At 47.9% G+C, this 18300-nt stretch overlaps 1 protein-coding gene across 1 annotated transcript; it reads right to left on the reverse strand.

Annotated features, from left to right (window-relative positions):
- Positions 1–15860: 15860 nt before the first annotated feature.
- LOC100501942 (uncharacterized) lies at positions 15861–17496 on the reverse strand. Its single transcript, XM_008681332.4, has one exon. It carries the CDS (start codon positions 17261–17263, stop codon positions 16145–16147), a length of 1119 nt encoding a protein of 372 aa, XP_008679554.1. The 5' UTR covers positions 17264–17496; the 3' UTR covers positions 15861–16144.
- Between the last annotated feature and the right edge of the window lie 804 nt (positions 17497–18300).

Below are 18300 nucleotides of genomic sequence, written 5' to 3' on the forward strand. Positions count from 1 at the left end.
TTGCCCATTGACTGTGGGCGCGTCAGACGGGTGCGTGCGCGCGGCTCTGGCTGGCAGGTGGGCCCACCCAGCAGAGGGAGAGGAGGGACGCGTGCGGGCGCGCAGCTGCGCCAACAGGGCAGGCCCATCCGGCAAAGAGTGGGGGGACAGTGCGCGCTAGGTGGGCCTGGTGGGCTGAAAGGCCATGAAGGGAGGGGTCTCGAGCTCCTTTGCCTTTTCTTTTATTTCCTGAATTTATAATCCCTTTCCTTTTTATTTTCTTCTTTTGAATTCAAACCCAAACATGCTCCAAATTCAAATTTAAATAATTCAAACATGTGCATCAAACAAAAGAATAATTTAGGCTCATCATGATGCAACATCCCATGACTCCCATAGGTTTTGATATAGTAAGAAATAATTAATCTCCCACCTAATAGACATAATTCTAACAAAAAGAAGAGAGAAGAGAACTAGAGAGAGAGAAACAAGAGGTAACACCTGAATTTGGTAGATAATGAAGAAGAAATTTTATACCCCCCAAATTCAGGGTGTTACAAACATATCCACCTTAAAAATAATCTCGTCCTCAAGATTCAGGGTTGGCTAGCAAAGAGCTCGAGATATTTAGCTTTCAGATCATCTTCTCTTTCCTAAGTTGATTCTATCTCTGAATGATGACCCCACTTGACTTTGAACATTCTAATGGTGCTTTTTCAAGTGACTATGTCTGCTGTCTCCAGAATTTGAGTTGGCTTATTTATATATGTTAGGTCTTATTGAACTTTGAGATCCTCGGTTGGCAATTGCTCTTCTCGTACTCGCAAACACTTCTTCAGCTGAGACACATGGAACACATCATGCACTACTGATAGGCTTTCTGGTAGGTTGAGTTGGTATGCCACTTCTCCACGTCTTGCCTGATTCTGGTATGGTACGATGTATCGAGGTGCTAGCTTGCCCTTGACTCTGAACCTTTTGACTCCTCTTATGGGTGACACCTTTAGGTAAACATAATCTCCCACTTCAAAACTCAACTCTCTTCTTCTTGTGTCACCATAGCTTCGCTGTCTGGACTGTGATGTCTTCATATTCTCTTGAACCATTCTGATATTCTCTTCGGCTTAAAGCAAAATATCTGGCCAAACACCTGTCTTTCGCCGGGTTGGTCCTAGTGCAACGAAGTTCGACAATTCCTCACATAGAGTGCTTGGAACGGTGACATCTTCAAACTTACTTGGTAGCTATTATTGTTGGAGAATTCTGTATAAGGTAGGCTTTTGTTCCAACCTAACTTGTCTTGTAAAGCACAAGCCCTCAACATATCTTCAAGGATCTGGTTAGTTCTTTCAGTCTGACCATCTGTTTGCAAGTGATAAGCTAAACTGAATTTCAAGTGCGTGCCTAAGGCTTCATGCAACGGCTGCCAAAAGTGAGAAGTAAACTGGGTTCCCCGATCTGATACTATCTTCTTTGGTACTCCATGCAAACATACAATCCGGGACATGTATAACTCTGCCAACACTGCACTATTATAGGAGGTCTTGACTGGTATGAAATGAGCCGTCTTTGTTAAGCGGTCCACTACTACCCAGATGGAGTCATAATCGGATCGAGTGCGAGGCAAACAGACTATAAAGTCTATCCCAATCTCATCCCACTTCCATTGAGGAATCTGCAACGGTTGCAACAAACTTGCGGGCCTTTGACGCTCCGCCTTAATTCTCTGACAACTGTCGCAATTGGCCATATACTCTACGATCTCCCTTTTCATCACGTACTACCAGAATCTTTTCTTCAGGTCTTGGTACATTTTCTCGCTGCCAGGGTGTATGGGATAAGCTGTCTCATGAGCTTCCTTGAGAATCTACTCCCGAATCTATTTGATGTCGGGAACACACAACCTATCTTTAAACCATACCACGCATTCCGCGTCTTCCTGGAAAACATTGCCTTTTCCATCTAAGATCAGCTGCCGAATTTCATTGATCTTCTCATCATCTTTCTGCCCATCCTTGATCTCTCGCTCTAGAGTGGGTTCTATCTCAACTGTCACTCCTTGGATGTTGTTTAGAAATCCGAGACTCAACCTGTCGAATTCCTTTGCTAGTTCATATGGCATCGGATGAGCGACCATCATGTTGACTTGACTTTTTTTGCTTAAAGCATCTGTAGCCACATTAGCTTTACCTGGGTGATAATGTATCTCCAGCTCATAGTCTTTGATAAATTCTAGCCATCTTCGATGTCTCATGTTCAACTCTGACTAGGTGAATATGTATTTGAGGCTCTTGTGGTCTGTGTAAACATCACACTTCTGCCCATATAAATAGTGCCTCCAGGTTTTTAGTGCATGAACCACTGCTGCTAATTCTAGGTCATGTGTGGGGTAATTCCCCTCGTGAATCTTCAACTATCAGGACGAGTACGCCACTACTCTCCCTTCTTGCATTAGCACACATCCCAGACCAGTGTACGAAGCATCACAATACACTGAGAATGGCTTATGAACATCTGGTAAGATCAACACAGGTGTTGTAGTCAACTTCTTCTATAATGTTTCAAAGGACTCTTGGCACTCTAGGGTCCACTTGAACTCAACTTTCTTCTCTAGCAGGGTTATTATTGGTTTGGCAATCTTGGAGAAACCTTCAATGAAATGCCGATAGTATCCGGCCATTCCAATGAAACTCTTGATTCCCCAGACATCTCTTGGTGCCTTCAAGTCCAGAATATCTGCTACCTTCTTCGGATCCATAGCTAATTTGTCTTGGTTTATGATATGACCTAAGAACAGGACTTCACTGATCCAGAACTCACATTTGCTCAGCTTGGCATACAACTGATGCTCTCGTAACCGTCACAATACCATCTTCAAATGCTCCTCATGTTCTTCCTCATTCTAAGAATATATGAGAATATCATCGATGAACACCACTACAAACTTATCGAGGTAGTACATGAACACACTATTCATCAAGTACATAAAGAAAGGTGTTGCATTTGTCAATCCGAATGACATGACTGTGTACGCATATAGCCCATACTTGGTGATAAATGTTGTCTTTGGTATATCTGAAGGTCAGATCTTGAGCTGATGGTAACTTGACCTTAGATCTATCTTTGAGAACACTCCGGCTCCTCTCAACTGATCAAACAAATCTTCAATTCTTGGCAGAGGGTACTTGTTCTTGATAGTGACTTCATTCAAGGATGTGTAGTTAATGCACATTCTCTTTGTACCATCTTTCTTCTCCACAAACAAAACTGGAGCGGCCCAAGACGAAGTACTTGGTCTGATATAACCTTTCTCTAACAACTCGTTGATCTGCTTGTTGAGTTCCAGCAATTCTTGTCCAGACACTCTATAGGCTCTCTTAGAAATAGGGGCGGTGCCAAGTTCAAGCTCTATGGCAAACTCAACTTTACGCTCGGGTGGCATGCCTAGTAACTCCTCAGGAAACACGTCGGGGAACTCCGACACAACTTTAATAGCCTCAAGCAGGTTGGCCTCCTTTCCATCTACAGACATATGGTGATAGGCTCCTTCTTCTAAATAAGCCATGAACAGTTCAGTTACTACCTCCTTCCTGGATGGGGACACTAACTTTATAGTCCTCTTGTCACAGCTGATGGTTGCTTGGTTTCTGTGCAGCCAATTCATCTCTAGGATGACATCTAACCCTTGAGTACCCATTACTACTAGGTTAGCGGGGAATCTATCCCCCTTATTTCAATCCTTAGATTCGAGCACATCTTATCGAACTGAACTTTCCCCCAACTGAATTAACTCTTCGGGGTGGAATCATTGGTTCTACGAGAATGTTATGTGCTTCTACCCATGATGTAGAAACAAAAGAATGTGTGGCACCAGTATCAAATAGTACTTTTGCTGGATGGGATTCGACTGGAAACATACCTACTGTCACATATGGTGCATCATTGATTGCTTCGGCCTCCAAGGGGTTCACCTTTCCACGGTTGTAGGCCTGACCACGACCTCTTGATGCTTGCTGTGGTGCACCTTATCTTGCTGGGGTGTTGGAAACTGGCTGCTGCTGATCTTCTTTCTTCGGGCAATGCGTTGCCCAGTGGCCTTGTTCCCCATAGTGGAAACATCCTCGACCTCCTCCTTGCGCTGACGCTATCTTGTTGTTCTAGTTGGTTGCTGGGGCAGGAAGGCGAGGTGCCTAACTGTTCTGCCTCTAATACTGACTTCCTCTTGGTTGGTTGTGTTGGCGGTACTGCTACTACTGCCGAGGGAACTGCCTCTGGAACTACTGTTGATGCTGGCGTTGATGGAGGTGTAGGTGCTGATGTCCTTGAGGGTGACTCTGCTTGAACTGCTGGGGTGGATTGCCTGAGAAACGTGGACGACTACTGCTCCTGGCTTGCAGTCCACCAATCTTGCGCTTCTGGTCTTCCATCTCCCGGCGCTTCCTCTCAGTCATGATAGCTCTATCAATTGGACGCTGGAAGGTAGGGAAGGTATGGTTCATTAGTTGGTAGTGAAGGGGGTCAACCAAACCTCTCAGAAACTTGTACTGTCGCTTGGCACCAGTGTTGACATCCTGAGGTGCATAGTGAGATAGTTGTAGAAATTTGTCCCTATACTCACTAACAGACAGGGGGCCTTGCTTTAGTGCCAGGAATTCTTCTTTCCTCACTATCATCAATCCTTCGAGAACGTGGTACCGACGGAAGTTGTTTCTGAACTCCTCCTAGGTGATGGCTTCAAGATCAGCATGGGTAGCGAGGTAGGACTTCCACCAAGACTATGCTGCTCCCATTAGCAGACGGGGACCATATAAAACTTTCTCTCGATCATTGCAATGAGCGGTATGCAGCTCTCGGTCCACCATGCGCAACCAGTCTTCGGCGTCCATGGGGTCTGCAGAGTGGGCAAACATAGGGGGATGACCCCTCATGAACTATGTATGCTTGTCTCTGGTCATCTGCACTTGTAGTTGAGGCCGAGGTTGAGGTTGCTGCTGCACCTATTGCATGGCCGCCAGGGTCTGACCAATCGCTTGAACTGCCTGAGTATGCATCAAAAACATCTACTCTATTGTCATTGGGGGGTGGCAACTTCTGCTGGGATGCCTCATCCTAGGGTGCCTGCTGCTCTTGCTGGGCACGCGTTCCACCTCGACGCCTGTTGTCAAACATCTGTAGAAAGCATACACTCATCAGACCTGACATCGCAGTCTTTCAGCATAAGAAAAGATATATAGAAATCTTCATAACACTGAACAATTAAACATCTTCACTGACTTTCAACACAGCCAAACACAGTTTCTTAGATAAAAAGGAAAATGAAAATAAAAGGTTGCCCAACTAACTGACTAACTTTATTAATAACTACACTAAGTTGCAGAGACACCCACACTTTGGTGACAATCATTACAAAGAGCCAAATCCATCATAAGTTCATCACGACAAACATAGGAACACATGATAAGTAAACTGCTTTAACTAACTAAAACTGACTAAGACTAAGACACTTGACTTAAACATTTATTACAAACTCCGACTCTATCGATCTAGGGCTCCAAGTCTATTTTGGCCCTGCAGTCAGGGGTTCCATAAGCATGATGATCACGTGGCAGCGAGCGGTAAGGGTGTTGAGTCCCAACAGGGGCGGGGAAACCATCCTCCTTATGGCGGCGCTCAGCGCGCTCAGCACGCAGTTCCGTAATCTCCGCACGAGCCTTGCCCAACTCGTGCTCTGAGTAGGCCTCTGCACCCTGGAGATGATCGTCCGGATGGCACACCGAGCAAGTAGCCCCCATTGGTCCGGGTATAACCCACGACTGTGCTGGTAGACTACATAGCGGTACTCGATAGACCAGGTGTGTCGGTCGAAGGCTCAACACAGTAAGGTGTCGAGAGCATCGTGGAAATGACAACCACGAAGCGGCGTCATGAGTGATGGATCGGGCGATCCATCCTTCCGGCTCCTGCTCCTCTGAAAGCTCTATGTTGTGGCTCAAACTACCACCGTCGTTGTCGTCTCCATCAGGGTCTCCTCCAGTAGCTAGGGTGCCCTGTGGTGGTGCAGGGGGCACATCTAGCTGAGGCACAGAGGAGGGCTGCCTCCTAGACTCCACCGTCTGCTGAGGCGAGAGGGAATAGTCCTGCTGCTCCCGCTCCTGGCGTCGGTGCTCCTACTCCTCGTGCAGGCGGCGGTGCAGTCTCTTTAGGTGTCTCGACTATCCTATCACCGTGCGGCGAAGTGGATGCTCCGCAAGGCGAGAGGGCAAGAAAGGGATCACCGACTTACGTGCAGTGCATCTAAGAGAGGCCATCTACAAAAGAGGTCGTAAGCACAAGAGTGAGAACAGAACTATATGACCAGCAAATAAACCATAAGCAAAGTAAGATAAAAATTTTGTAAGGTGAGTATCTAGATAGTAATATAACATAGAATTGGTCAAGATGACCAACTTTTGAAGTGACACCAAAAGTCAAGTGAGGATAAGGGTCTATAGTCCTTAAAGCGACCATTCTAGTCTGGGTTAGCGGTCCTACATTCAGCAAGGCTTTGATACCACTTATGTCACATTCGGTTTACCTTCTAAAACCGGGTGTGACACCTAGTGAGGCTTGTGATCTTCATCTAAGCAGTGAGGAGCCAAGGTGTGGAGCCGAATGTAAAATGCTTCTGTCAGATCCACAAGCTCCATTATCGGACGAAGGTGACTAGGAAGGAATGAATTCATAACATCTTCGGATACTATAACTTCCAATATCAGAAAGAGGCCCGCTATCCCGTGTTAGCATATAGAAGCAAGTGGCCAAACTCTTGGACAAAAGCATGGCTCTACGTGAAAAAATGGCTTGGAGAAGAGGGAGGATGTCAAAAGTATCATTCAGAGGCGTATGAAACCTAACTTCTGCATAAAGGGGCCGGTGTGCTGCATGAAAGATGAAGCTCAAGCTGCTTTGACGCCTCAATGTTGTGTGCAGCTATATCGGGACAAGGGACGTTGTTTAACAACATCTAGCCTTTAGCGTCTGGTCGCGTTGGGCTGAGTGGGAAATGCTAGAGCTGAAGGAGGGCAACTCAACAAAGCAAGAGGCTGAGAAGGGGGGCTTTGAAAACTTAAATTACATATACAAGTTTAGGAATCAATTTGAGGAGCTATGCGACGAATGGCTAGAAGTTAATGAATCAAAGTGCAACAAAGTTCTAGGAACTTCGTAAAAAAGGAAGAGAAAGCTCTAACTGCTGCCTTTGGGGCTCGAGGAAAAATAAGATTGAATTGTGTATTCAATGCCATAGGCTTTGTCTACACAGACTACCCCTATTTGGCACATGATGGAGCAAAGAAAATGAAGCGACTTCGAAGCCACCGCTAGAGGCCCCAAGGCAGAAAAGAGTGAAAGTTACAACAAAGTGCAGAAAAGTCAACTTCGAAGAGGGGCAATTGTAATTGAGCTAAGAGTGCTTATGGAAGCTGAATTTATTGAAGAGACTACTACCAAGATGCCACTGACCGATGAACCGAAGGTTGATCCTTCTAAAGTGATGAAGGTAAAACCCAACTTCTTAGATTTTTTTTGGGACGCGTGGATTTAATTTAAGGGATGCTTAAACAACTTACTTTAAGGAAAAAAGAGAAGAAGGATGAGGAAGAAGTAGTGGAAATACCTATCTAGGATGAAGTCCCCTGGCTAGCATGGAGCCAGAGCTGAAGCTAAAAATGGCTACTAAGAGGATGCCGAGAAAAAGCAAGAGAATGAACTCATTCATGAACATGCTCTTCGATACCGCGACTGCCGAAGAGCCCTCCGTGATCGGGCTCTCACCAGTCTCTCCAAAGAAGGAAAGCGCTAAAAACACTGAAGGTGCGCTGACTGTGGTGCTGTCAAAGTTGATTGAAACTCTTGACAATGCTCCAAAAGAGAATATTGCCAAGGAAAAAATTAAGTGTAAAGAAGATGAGAAAGTTGAAGAACCCATTCTAAATCAAAAGGACTACACTAAAGAGGAGATGCCAATGCCAACGGATGAGGAGATGGTTGGGCCTCCTAAATACATTATTCGACATATGGCTGGAAAGGAGCTATCATTGAAGCAAATTGCTCACGTGTAAGCTTATGCTGAAGGGCTAAAATATCCATCAGGAGCAACTGTCTTCAGTGGGGCTAAAATATCCTTCTCTTCAACTCTTGCTACCTAGATAGTAGAGGAATTGACGTGTGTCGCTTCATGATGGATAACATTGGATATACGAAGCTTGAAGATGGGTTATCTACAATGTCAAAGCGAGACCTTGCGGACTGCTTAGCATATAACAATTTAAGGGTAAGGTTTTCATTTTTACTCTGGGTTACTAATAAACATATTTAGATTCTGGAAAGTTTTTAGTTGTTTCCTTGTGCTGTAGGGGCTTATACTAAGCAAAGCCTTAAAGTTACAAAATTATGTCGAGGAGATCAGTGCCCAAGTGGCACTACGGTCCGAAGTTATCGACTTTCTGCAGAAAGTTGAAGAGAAGGAAGACATGCTTAACACTTTAGCCAATGATCTTATAGAAAGTTGGACCAAACTTTGGAAGGCTACTGAGGATAAAGATGAAGTGCTCGAAGGATATAGGCTTAAAGATGACAAGATTTCAAAACTAGAGCTCGACAACCTTCAAAACTTAAAGCACATTGAAGAACTCGAAGCTAAAATGAAAAGTAGCACCAGGCACATAAAGCCAAAGTGACTAATCTAAAGGAAAAGCTTGAAGACATAAACATAATTTTGAACTAGAAAAAACAAAAAGAGAACTTACTAACAACGAAAATGGCAGGCTTCAGAAAATTGACGATGAGCTATGAAGCTCTAAAGAGGGTTGCTTCTCTATCAATGTATAGCGCTGCAAAAAGCTTAAACAAACCTTTGTCTTAGTTGGGGCAATGTTTAGTGAGAAAGACTATGTGTATGGGGACACACACTAGGGCAGTGAAATGGATCGACAGAGAAGTAACTCAGGCCTTCGATAAAGTGTTGTCCACCTGGGAGACTACTGTGCATGGGTAGGCACCCGAAGTGTAGCATCAATTGTCAAAAAAGCTAAATGCGTGCAGAGAAAGTTATGGGCCGGACTGGCTTTGAAATCTCCCTAGACGATATTAGGAGTCCTTCAGCCGAAGCATCCAATTTTGTAAGAAGATTTGTCACAAAATTTGAGTGCTAGGGGGAAAGTTGGCTGATGAAGCCGTTAAAAAGAATGTGGGAAAGGTTTCCATTTAGTATATGACTTTTGATTCATTGTTTTCTAGTTCTATTGCTTACACGTGTTGTTTTTCCTATAGGTGAATGAAGTTATTAAGGAAGTTGAAGCAATCAAGGAAGCCCAAAGATTAAAAGAACTCAAAGGTACTTTGCTTATTTGTTTACTAGAACTCTTTGTTTTGATCATGCATGTTTGCTTAATAAAGATTTTGTTGCAGATGTCCTCCCACCGGAGCCCAAAGAATATATTACCAAAGATGGTCTAGTGTTGAAGGAGTGGCTGGCCCACATCAATATCAAGAACAAGACAATAGACGAAGTTGTATTGAAATTTTTTAATGACATTACCGATGAAGTTTTAAAAGAGAACTGATAAACGGTTATCTAGAAAACTTTGTAGATGCATTTGTGTAATGAAAAAGCTTCGTGTGTTTGCTATACTATACTTTATGATGCATGAAACCAAAATGAGTGCTTTTTGAGCCAATAGCGGAAACACCTTCCTTTCTTTTCACGTGTAACAAATGCACAAAGTCATTATATTCTTAATGGTGAAATGAAGGTTAAATGCTTCAATACAATGGAAAAATTGCTTTGGCTCTCATTTATAACATATGCGCTAAGAAAAATGAAATATTCATTTTACTAGCTCGATGTAAGGCTTGCTGTAAAATTTTACATATTGTCAGTACCTTGAAACTGGGGTACTCTCTCCTATTGTGCCGAAGGCAGATACCTGTGTGGTTACCTGTAACTACGTACTAAGGAACTGAGCAGCCGAGCCCACGGGTCCAGACACATGTGACGGGACCATTGGCCTGAAGACCCGCTCTCCGCTTGGGGATAGGTCCGGTGCCGCCACATGTCCCTAGGGGTGGAATTACTCAGTGACTACAGCTATGAGTCCGGACCCTAGTAGGTGGATCCCCAGCCTCCATGCATGTTGTCTGAATCCCCACAGGCGGGTCCCAGACCACCACGTGTGCCCTATGGACTCCTGACAGGGGCCCCAGGTCTTCAAGCCAGAATGCTCTCTTGGCCCCCACTCTCTGCTTAGGCAAAGGTTTGAAGCCACCACGTGGCCCATCGACGCGTGGCACAAGCCTTTGACTCAAAGCAAGCTCGCTCGTCTGCATTTAATGCAGGCGACTGAGGCGTGCTCTGTTGTGCACATGGCATTAGCAGGCCTTCGACAGGCCACATAGGCCCAAATGACCTCTCCGTGCGTTATCAAGGCAAATAGTGTTGTCGACGCGTCGTGCTCTAACATACCACACAGTAAGTCGTGCGTTACCAAGGAAGACTGTTGTGTCTCAGCACCGCACGCATGAACGATGCCATCATGAGCAACCAATGCCTCGAACAGGGCGTGCACGGGTCAGTTGCATTAACTCCACCGCATGTTAGCATGGTCGGACCCTACATATGTCAGTGTACCACACTCCACTCCATAGTCGACTCGAGCCGACAGACGGGGTGGAGGCACGTCTGGTCGAAAGATCCACACGAAGACAGCTATCACACTCGGTTTTGGAAGGCAAACCGAATGTGAACCATGTACATGCCAGGATCAGAAATTCACATACACAGCGATTACATAATTGGACATCATCACACATTGCTCAATATAATAGTGGAAATAGTACTTTATCACATCAAGATGTCCAAGACATCCACAGAGTCATTAACTTAAGTAATAATCATAATCAAAGTGCGAGTACGAAACGTAGTACGATAAGGCCTTCACAGGCAGTTGACTGGGGGTTTGCCACTAATGAATTACTTACTTAATTAAAGTTATTCCAGAGATAGGATCATATATGAAATAGGATTAATTTCACAAAGTTAACCACTTAACTATTCATTAGGGTTTTACTTTTATTCTCCCTTTAATAAATATTCTATCACTTTAAATTAACCTAGAGTCTAGCCATAAAATTAAGACATTCAAACAGTAAATGATTGTAATTTAAATAGATACAGAATAACATTATGAACATTTTGCAATTTGAACCACCCAATTTGGAGTTCATATGCAAAAGATACGAAATATACAAGTTTTTGAATTCAAAAACACTAAATTAAACCTTTTCTGTGATTAAAATAAAGGCCAGGGGCTTCTCTACAAGAAACCAGGGGCCTGGGCACAATAAAACAGGACTGCGGGTTGTTTTCTATGAAACCGAGGTATTTCTTAACAAAAATTCCCAAGCGAACGGGCATCCAACGCTCTCATCCGTATGGTCATAGATCGACGAACGAGATTAGATCCGAGCGTGAGCGCGCGCGGGTGCGAGTGAGCGCTGACAAACGGGCCAGGGCGGTCAGCGACTCAGGGCGAAGGCGGGCTGACCGGTCGGGCCCATCGCTAGGGGTGCAAGCAACCGATGGGTGGGACCCAGGGACAATGGTGCATGCTCGAATCAGTATCCAGACATCTAGACCGTTGCATTAGAGGTGAGCGGCTCGGATCTGGCGCCTAGGGGCTAACCAGCACGGCGACTAGCGATGTTCGTGTCCGCGGTGACGGAGTCGCCATAGATGGGGCAGCCTCGTCCTTTGGGGGTTTGGGGTCGCAGGAGTTGGCCAGGATCAGCGAGGAGGGACTAGCGAACTCAATGGCGGGATTACGACCGTGAGAACAGGACTAGGGACGAGGGAACGACGGAGGGAGCGCTCCGGGTAGGTCAGGGTGACTCCAGCGAGGAATCCCGGCGAGGGAGGGGAACACTACGAACAAAAGCAGGGGCTCGAAGCGGGGCTGAATCGATCGGCCATCATGCGGGCGCGGTGAACCGGCGCGACAGAGCTACAACGAGCATGAATTTGCTAAGGCAGGGCAGAATCAAGGCAGCCAAAGCACGAGAACAGGTTTCTCACCTGGAGATGGTGCTTGGGGAGACTTGGCGCGACATCTGGTGCTCTGGACGGCCGGCACGACGGGCGCTTTCCTCCGTGCGAGCTCTGAAGGCGGTGGCTAAGCGCGAGAGAGGACGAGAGTGGGCGAAATGTGGCAGGGGAGGGAAAGCGGGTGCGGGGGGCTCAAAAGGTAGCTGGGCGAGTGGGTAGGCGATGTGGCCGAGGTTCTCGACGTGCATACGCGCTGGTCAGCGACGGTTTGCGGAGAGGGTAGAGCTAACAGGGGGTCCCACGACGTAGGGACAGAGAGTGCGGGGTGAACGGGTAACGGCGCTGACAGGCTGGGCCCACGGTGCAGAGAGAGGGAGCGCGCGCGAGGCTGTGGGAAGCGGCACCGACAAGTCGGCCCCACCGGGCAGAGGGAGAGAGGGGGCACGAGCGCGCTGGCTGGCACCGACAGGCGGGGCCCTCCTGGCAGAGGGAGGGCGCAGGCGCGCATGGGCGCGCAAAGCTGGGCCGAGCTGGGCCAAGTGACTGAGGCTGGGCTGCTTTGGGTTTTCCTTTTTCTTTTGAATTTCTAATTCCTTTTCCTTTTATTTTGTCTTTTGAATTCCAATCAAATCAAACCACAAATTCAAATTCAAATATTTTAAACATGTGCATCAACCAAAAAACAAAGTTTAAGCTCAGCATGATGCAAACATTCATATCTCCCCTAGGTTTTAATATTCTAAAGAAATAATACATCTCTCAAATAAGTAACCAAAATTCTATTAAAAAAGGGAAAGGAAATCTATAAAGGTGAGAAAAGGAGTAACACCGGAATTTGATAGATATTAGAGAAGAAATTTTATACCCCAAATTTAGGGTGTTATAACAGCGGGAAAAGATATTCATCTGCCACAACACTTAAAGCTCCATGGTGTATATTACTTAACACTACTGCGCTAGGACCACCTGTCAGGGCTCAACACCCTTGTATGTGTCCCCTCGGACTATAAAAGGGAGAGCACATACGGTGGAAAGGGGATGTTCACTAGGACTAAAGCACGCGGTTAACCAAGTTCATCTACACCCTTAGCAATCCAACATATAAGGGAGTAGGATATTACGCTCCGGTGGCCCGAACAACTGTAAACCTTTGTGTGTTCTTGCATCTCGTTAGGTGAACCCTGGGCTGCCCCTGTTCTTAGGATTAGGTGGGTGCATTCCGCCACCCGACTGGAGTTTACTCTTCGACATTTGGCGCCAGGTAGGGGGATCTGGCTTAGGTTTTTGCATGTTTCTTCTGCTCGGATTGATGGTGCAGATTGTTGAGCACCTCGACTCCCCCTCCTTCAACGACATCCAGATGGGGGATGGAGTGGCATCATCTACGCCGTGGGTCGCTCTTCGCCTAACTCCACGTGCTGCTACGCCCGTTGCGCCGCAGCACACACCGAAGTCAGCATCCAGAGCTTCCTCGTGGGCCACCCCGGTGGGGCGCGGTTAGCAGCTAAGGAGTTGCTCTGCGACCCCAAGCTCTACAGCCTTGCCTGAGGCGATGAGGTAGTGTGTGACGATGTCGACCGCCTCCTCAACCCGGCCCCGACCACATCTGGTTCAGCACGAACTGGGCCACGTCTGCCACTCGGGCCCCGCGAGGTGGCCGAGCACCACTCGAGGTACTTCCGTTGTCGCCATCGCGAGACATCAGCCTCCATGCACTCACCAGGGGCACACGGACCGAGGACTTGTAGGCAGAGCTAGACCGCAGACGTGTGGGTGAGGATGCCCACATATCCATGGAGAGGGTGTGTGAGTGCCGACAAAACACCGAGGGCCGAAACCTTGATGCAGACTTCGGTGAAGCGGCACCACCATTCGCGAGGAACGCCCGGGCACAGATTAGTGTCCTAGTGACTGGAGTAGGCTGTGTCGTGCTTGCGGATCATCTCCGCGCAGTGGCCTGGCTATCCAAATTCCGGTTACACCTACCGAAGAAGTATGACAGTATGTATAACCCATCGGAATTCCTGTAGGTCTACGTCACCACTATCATGGTGGTTGGCAAAAATGGCGCCATCATGACGAGCTACTTCCATGTAGCCTTGGCTGGGTTGGCCTAGACTTCGTTCATGAACCTCACCCTAGGATTGATCCATTCCTAGGAAGAGCTCAGCGCGCGGTTCACTGCGAACTTCGCCAACGCTTACCAATAACATGCGTGGAGGCCCACCTCCTTGTAGTGAGGCAGGAACCCAGGGAGACGCTCCGGCCTTCATCTCCCGCTTTAGCAAGGTACGGGGACCCGCATCTCCGATGCGTCTATCTTTTACTGCTTTCCGTCATGGAGTACGTGACGAGAAAATGCTCGAGAAGCTGGCGACACACGATGTAGAAAGCATAACCATGCTCTTCGCTCTGGCCGACAAGTGCGCCTGAGCTGCCAAGGGTCGTGCATGGCACTCAGTCCCACGAGCCGGCCCACCCAAACAGGTGGATCAGGAGCCACTACTCAGGGCAGTAGCAAGAAGAAGAAGAACCGCGATGGCGAGAAGCTGCTGTCTGGTGCTCCAATCGTTGTAATCGTGACTAGGGCAGCAGCAAGAAGAAGAAGAACCGCGATGGCGAGAAGCTGTTGTCTGGTGCTCCGATCGTTGTAATCGTGGCTAGGGGCCCAAACGCATGTGGCAAGTGCCCGCGCCAGCAACGTGGCAACAATGACTCATGTCATGTGCATGTCACCAGCTCACAACATAACGCATTCATGTGAGGGAGGTGGAGAAGGGACTAAGGTATCATGGGGTTCACGAAATATAACGTAAATGGCAACGATAATAATTACCAGTTGGTAATAAGTTTGAATATGACGATATCAGTTTTTAGTGTGGTGTTTGATTACAATTGGACTTAAACAAACATGGTTTAACGTTATCAGTGCCGTTTGGTTCATGAAATGTAACGTAAATGGTAATGATAATGATTACCGGCGGTAAATAAGTTTGAATAGGACGATATCAGTTTCTAGTGATGTGAACCAAACAACACCTAAAGCCCCAATTCAGTTTAAAGCAGGGAAACCTTCGTTCTCCTAATTTAGAAATAAATGCTTTGGAGTGAGAAAAATGAGAAGATTTTTTAACCACAACCTAAAATTCGCTCTTACGAGGAGTCGAACATGGATCCAAGGAGTGCTACTTAGACTACCTAAACAACTCGGCTAGAGCCCCTTTCGCCTATATAACTAGAACGATAGCTTAGAATGTGATGTTGGGTTAAGCCTCGCCTTGTGTCTAGTATTTTTCTAAGTAAATCAACTATATGATGTAAACACTGACATATTTTTTCCAGTGTTATATTGCAACACTTATATATGGACTGTGGTAGCTAAATGTCTTAGAACAACTAACATTCCTCTAAATTCACAACATTGTCAGGAAATCTGGCCACCTTTTGGCAAGAAGTACCATGATTGGGGTGTGGCAGTTATACGCTGGACCATTTGAAAGAGTAGTTTGAAAAGATCATCGGAAGTCTCACTGGGAAGACCTTTATGCAGAACTGGACCAGGAACAGACTCATCGAAGGTGCCAGCACCAAGCTGTGAGCAGCAGAAGAGATCCTAGCCGGTCAGCGTGCTGGTGCCTGAGCGATCGAGAGAAATGCTGAAGGATGCTGACAACAACGTTTCCTGAAAGATAGCGCATGTTGTATGGTGGTGAATGGTGATGAAGGTTCAAGGCTCCGTGACAGAGCATTCTCCGTGATGTTCTAGAGGATGTTTTGCCATTTGGTTTGGACTGGTTTCAGATTAGCTTTAATAAAGTTGGTTATTTTGCGCTTCTTAGTTGATCAAGTCCCTCATCCAGCACAGAATGGAATGGCAAGACAAGTCCGATCCCCTTCTTCCCAGCGATCATTCACAACACTTACGACCTAAGCAAGCAACAGGGAGAAATCAGCAGCTCCAAATTGCTGCTGACACCAACAGATTACAACGCCTAACAGCGACACTAGCACTTCACCTTCACTCGAGCGGTGCCGGTGAGCTGCCGGGCTCGCACGCGACGCAGCCTGGCAGCCAAGGCTGACTGCTCAGCGCAGGCGGGCCTCCAACGCCTTCTTCAGCTCCTCGCTGACGTCGTCCGGCGTGGCCGCAGCCTCCCTCGCGGCGCCCCGGGCGCGGTGGTCCGGCTTCGTCACGTGGTAAGGCTGCGTCTGCGTCTGCGCCTGCATTTGTGGCGCGGTCGCCGCCACCCTGCCCAAGCCACGGGCCCCCGCAGCAGAAGCAGCGGGCGGCGCGGCCCTGCTGTTGCTGCTGCGGACCTCCGCGCGGAGGTCCTCCACGGCGCGCCGGAGCAGCATGTTGTCCACGCTCAGCGACTCCAGCTGCCGCCTCACCAGCGAGAACGCCGCGTCGCCGTCCGACGCCGCGTCCGTGGAGGCCAGGGCGGGTCCAGGTGCTCGGCCGCCGGCCTTGGTGCCCGTGACGGAGCGCGGGGACTGCTCGATGCAGACCTTGCTCATGACCAGCAGCGGCATCTTGCTGACGGGCGCGCGCGCGCCCTTGCCGTCGGCGGCGAGCAGCTCCGGCGGCACGCGCAGGCCCCAGTTGAACCGCAGGCTCGCCCGGCCCCACAGCGGGAGCACGCTCCTGGTCGTCAGCCGCATGCCGGACAGCAGCGCGCCGACCCCGCTGCCGGTCCCCGCCGCCGCCACGTCGGCAGCGAGCCCGCTCCCGGTGAACGTGAACGGCGGCATGTAGTCCAGAGGCTTCACCTCCCGCCGGCCGTCGGAGCCCGGCTCCCCGGCCTTCCGTGGCGCTGGCGCCGCCGCGGGGGAGCGCAGCGTGTGAGAGAGCGAGAAGTCGCCGAGCCGCGGCTTGAGGCGGAGGAAGAAGGCGGGCGACGAGGAGGGGTCGTGGGCGACGAGGTTGAACTCGGCGGCGAGCGCGAAAGGCGCGCGTGCCGGGGACCCCAGCGGGCCGAGCCCCGCGCGCACGGCGAGCGCGAAGGGGAGCGCCGGGTCGTTGGGGCGGTACGAGAGCCGGAGCGCCGGGCCCGATGCGAACGCCGTGGACACGTCGAAGCGGAGCTCCCGCAGGTCCCTTCCCGCCGCGAGCCCCGACTGGAACGGCAGCCCCAGCACGACGATCGGCACCTTGGCGCGCACCAGCGGCCGCTCGTCGTCGCGGAACTTGATCGACGCCTTCATCGGGCGGGGTAGCGAGGTGGGGGTGGGGATCCGGTGGATTGGGGTGAGTGGCAGAGGCTGTGCTGTGCTGAGCCTGTGTGTGCTTTCCTCGCCTCTTTTTCTGCCCTGGCCTTTTGCTTGTAATTACGGGTTTGCCATCTACCCCCGGCCCAGTAACAACAGTACTCTGGTCTTGGGCTGAGCCCTAAAACAGGCTTGTCGTTTGATAAATTATTACTAAGCGAATGTAGTTTTCATGGCTTATTAGTGTCTTATCAATTAGAGGATAAGCACGTGGAAATTAGCATGTATGTTGCTCAGGACCACCATCATGTATATAGTTCTGCACTTGTTATATACTCCCTCCATCTCATAAAATAAGACGTGCATGTTTTTAGAAAACTCAACATTTTAAAACTTTTACCAGCAATTCAGAAAAAAAAAACATATATTTTTAGTATATGCATGTTATATACTTTAATTGGTATTCAAGAATACTTTAATATGATGCTCAATTTGTATTTGTTGATGTCATATTTTAGAAAAGAATAAATGGTCAAAGTTCCATTATAAAGACTTTTTCAATAAAATATATGCCTTATTTTATGGGATAGATGGAGTATAAGTCCGCTTTTTCTATGATTTTTCCTGTTTTATCCCCTTGAGGCCTTGCACTTACACCTAAAAATGTGTTCCTTTTTCTCTCCTATCTAAACCAAATTGATGCACTATAGAGCAACCCAAGTGGTATGGTGGGTCATTGCTTCCTCAGTCTTGTCCATCCTCTCCTCCATGATATCTCTTAGACCATTTCCAGCAGCTTACCATACTCATACCCATATTCAAACTACACTCTACAAACAATACAATCTACAGTGCAAAACATTGAAAAGGTGTTTTTGTGACCATATGAGAGAACTACTGTGTACATTGCACCTATATGGTCACTAAAAACACTGTTTTGCATCGTTTTATATTGTAGATTGTACTGTTTATAGAGTTGTCGGGGACCATAATTAGGGGTACCCTCAAGACGCCTAATTCTCAGCTGGTAACCC

The sequence above is a fragment of the Zea mays genome, chromosome 4, assembly GCF_902167145.1.
Source record: "Zea mays cultivar B73 chromosome 4, Zm-B73-REFERENCE-NAM-5.0, whole genome shotgun sequence".
NCBI lineage: Eukaryota > Viridiplantae > Streptophyta > Magnoliopsida > Poales > Poaceae > Zea > Zea mays.

Coding starts and splice junctions, on each gene's coding strand:
- LOC100501942 (XM_008681332.4), bottom strand. CDS start 17,263: ATGAAGGCGTCGATCAAGTTCCGCGACGACGAGCGGCCGCTGGTGCGC.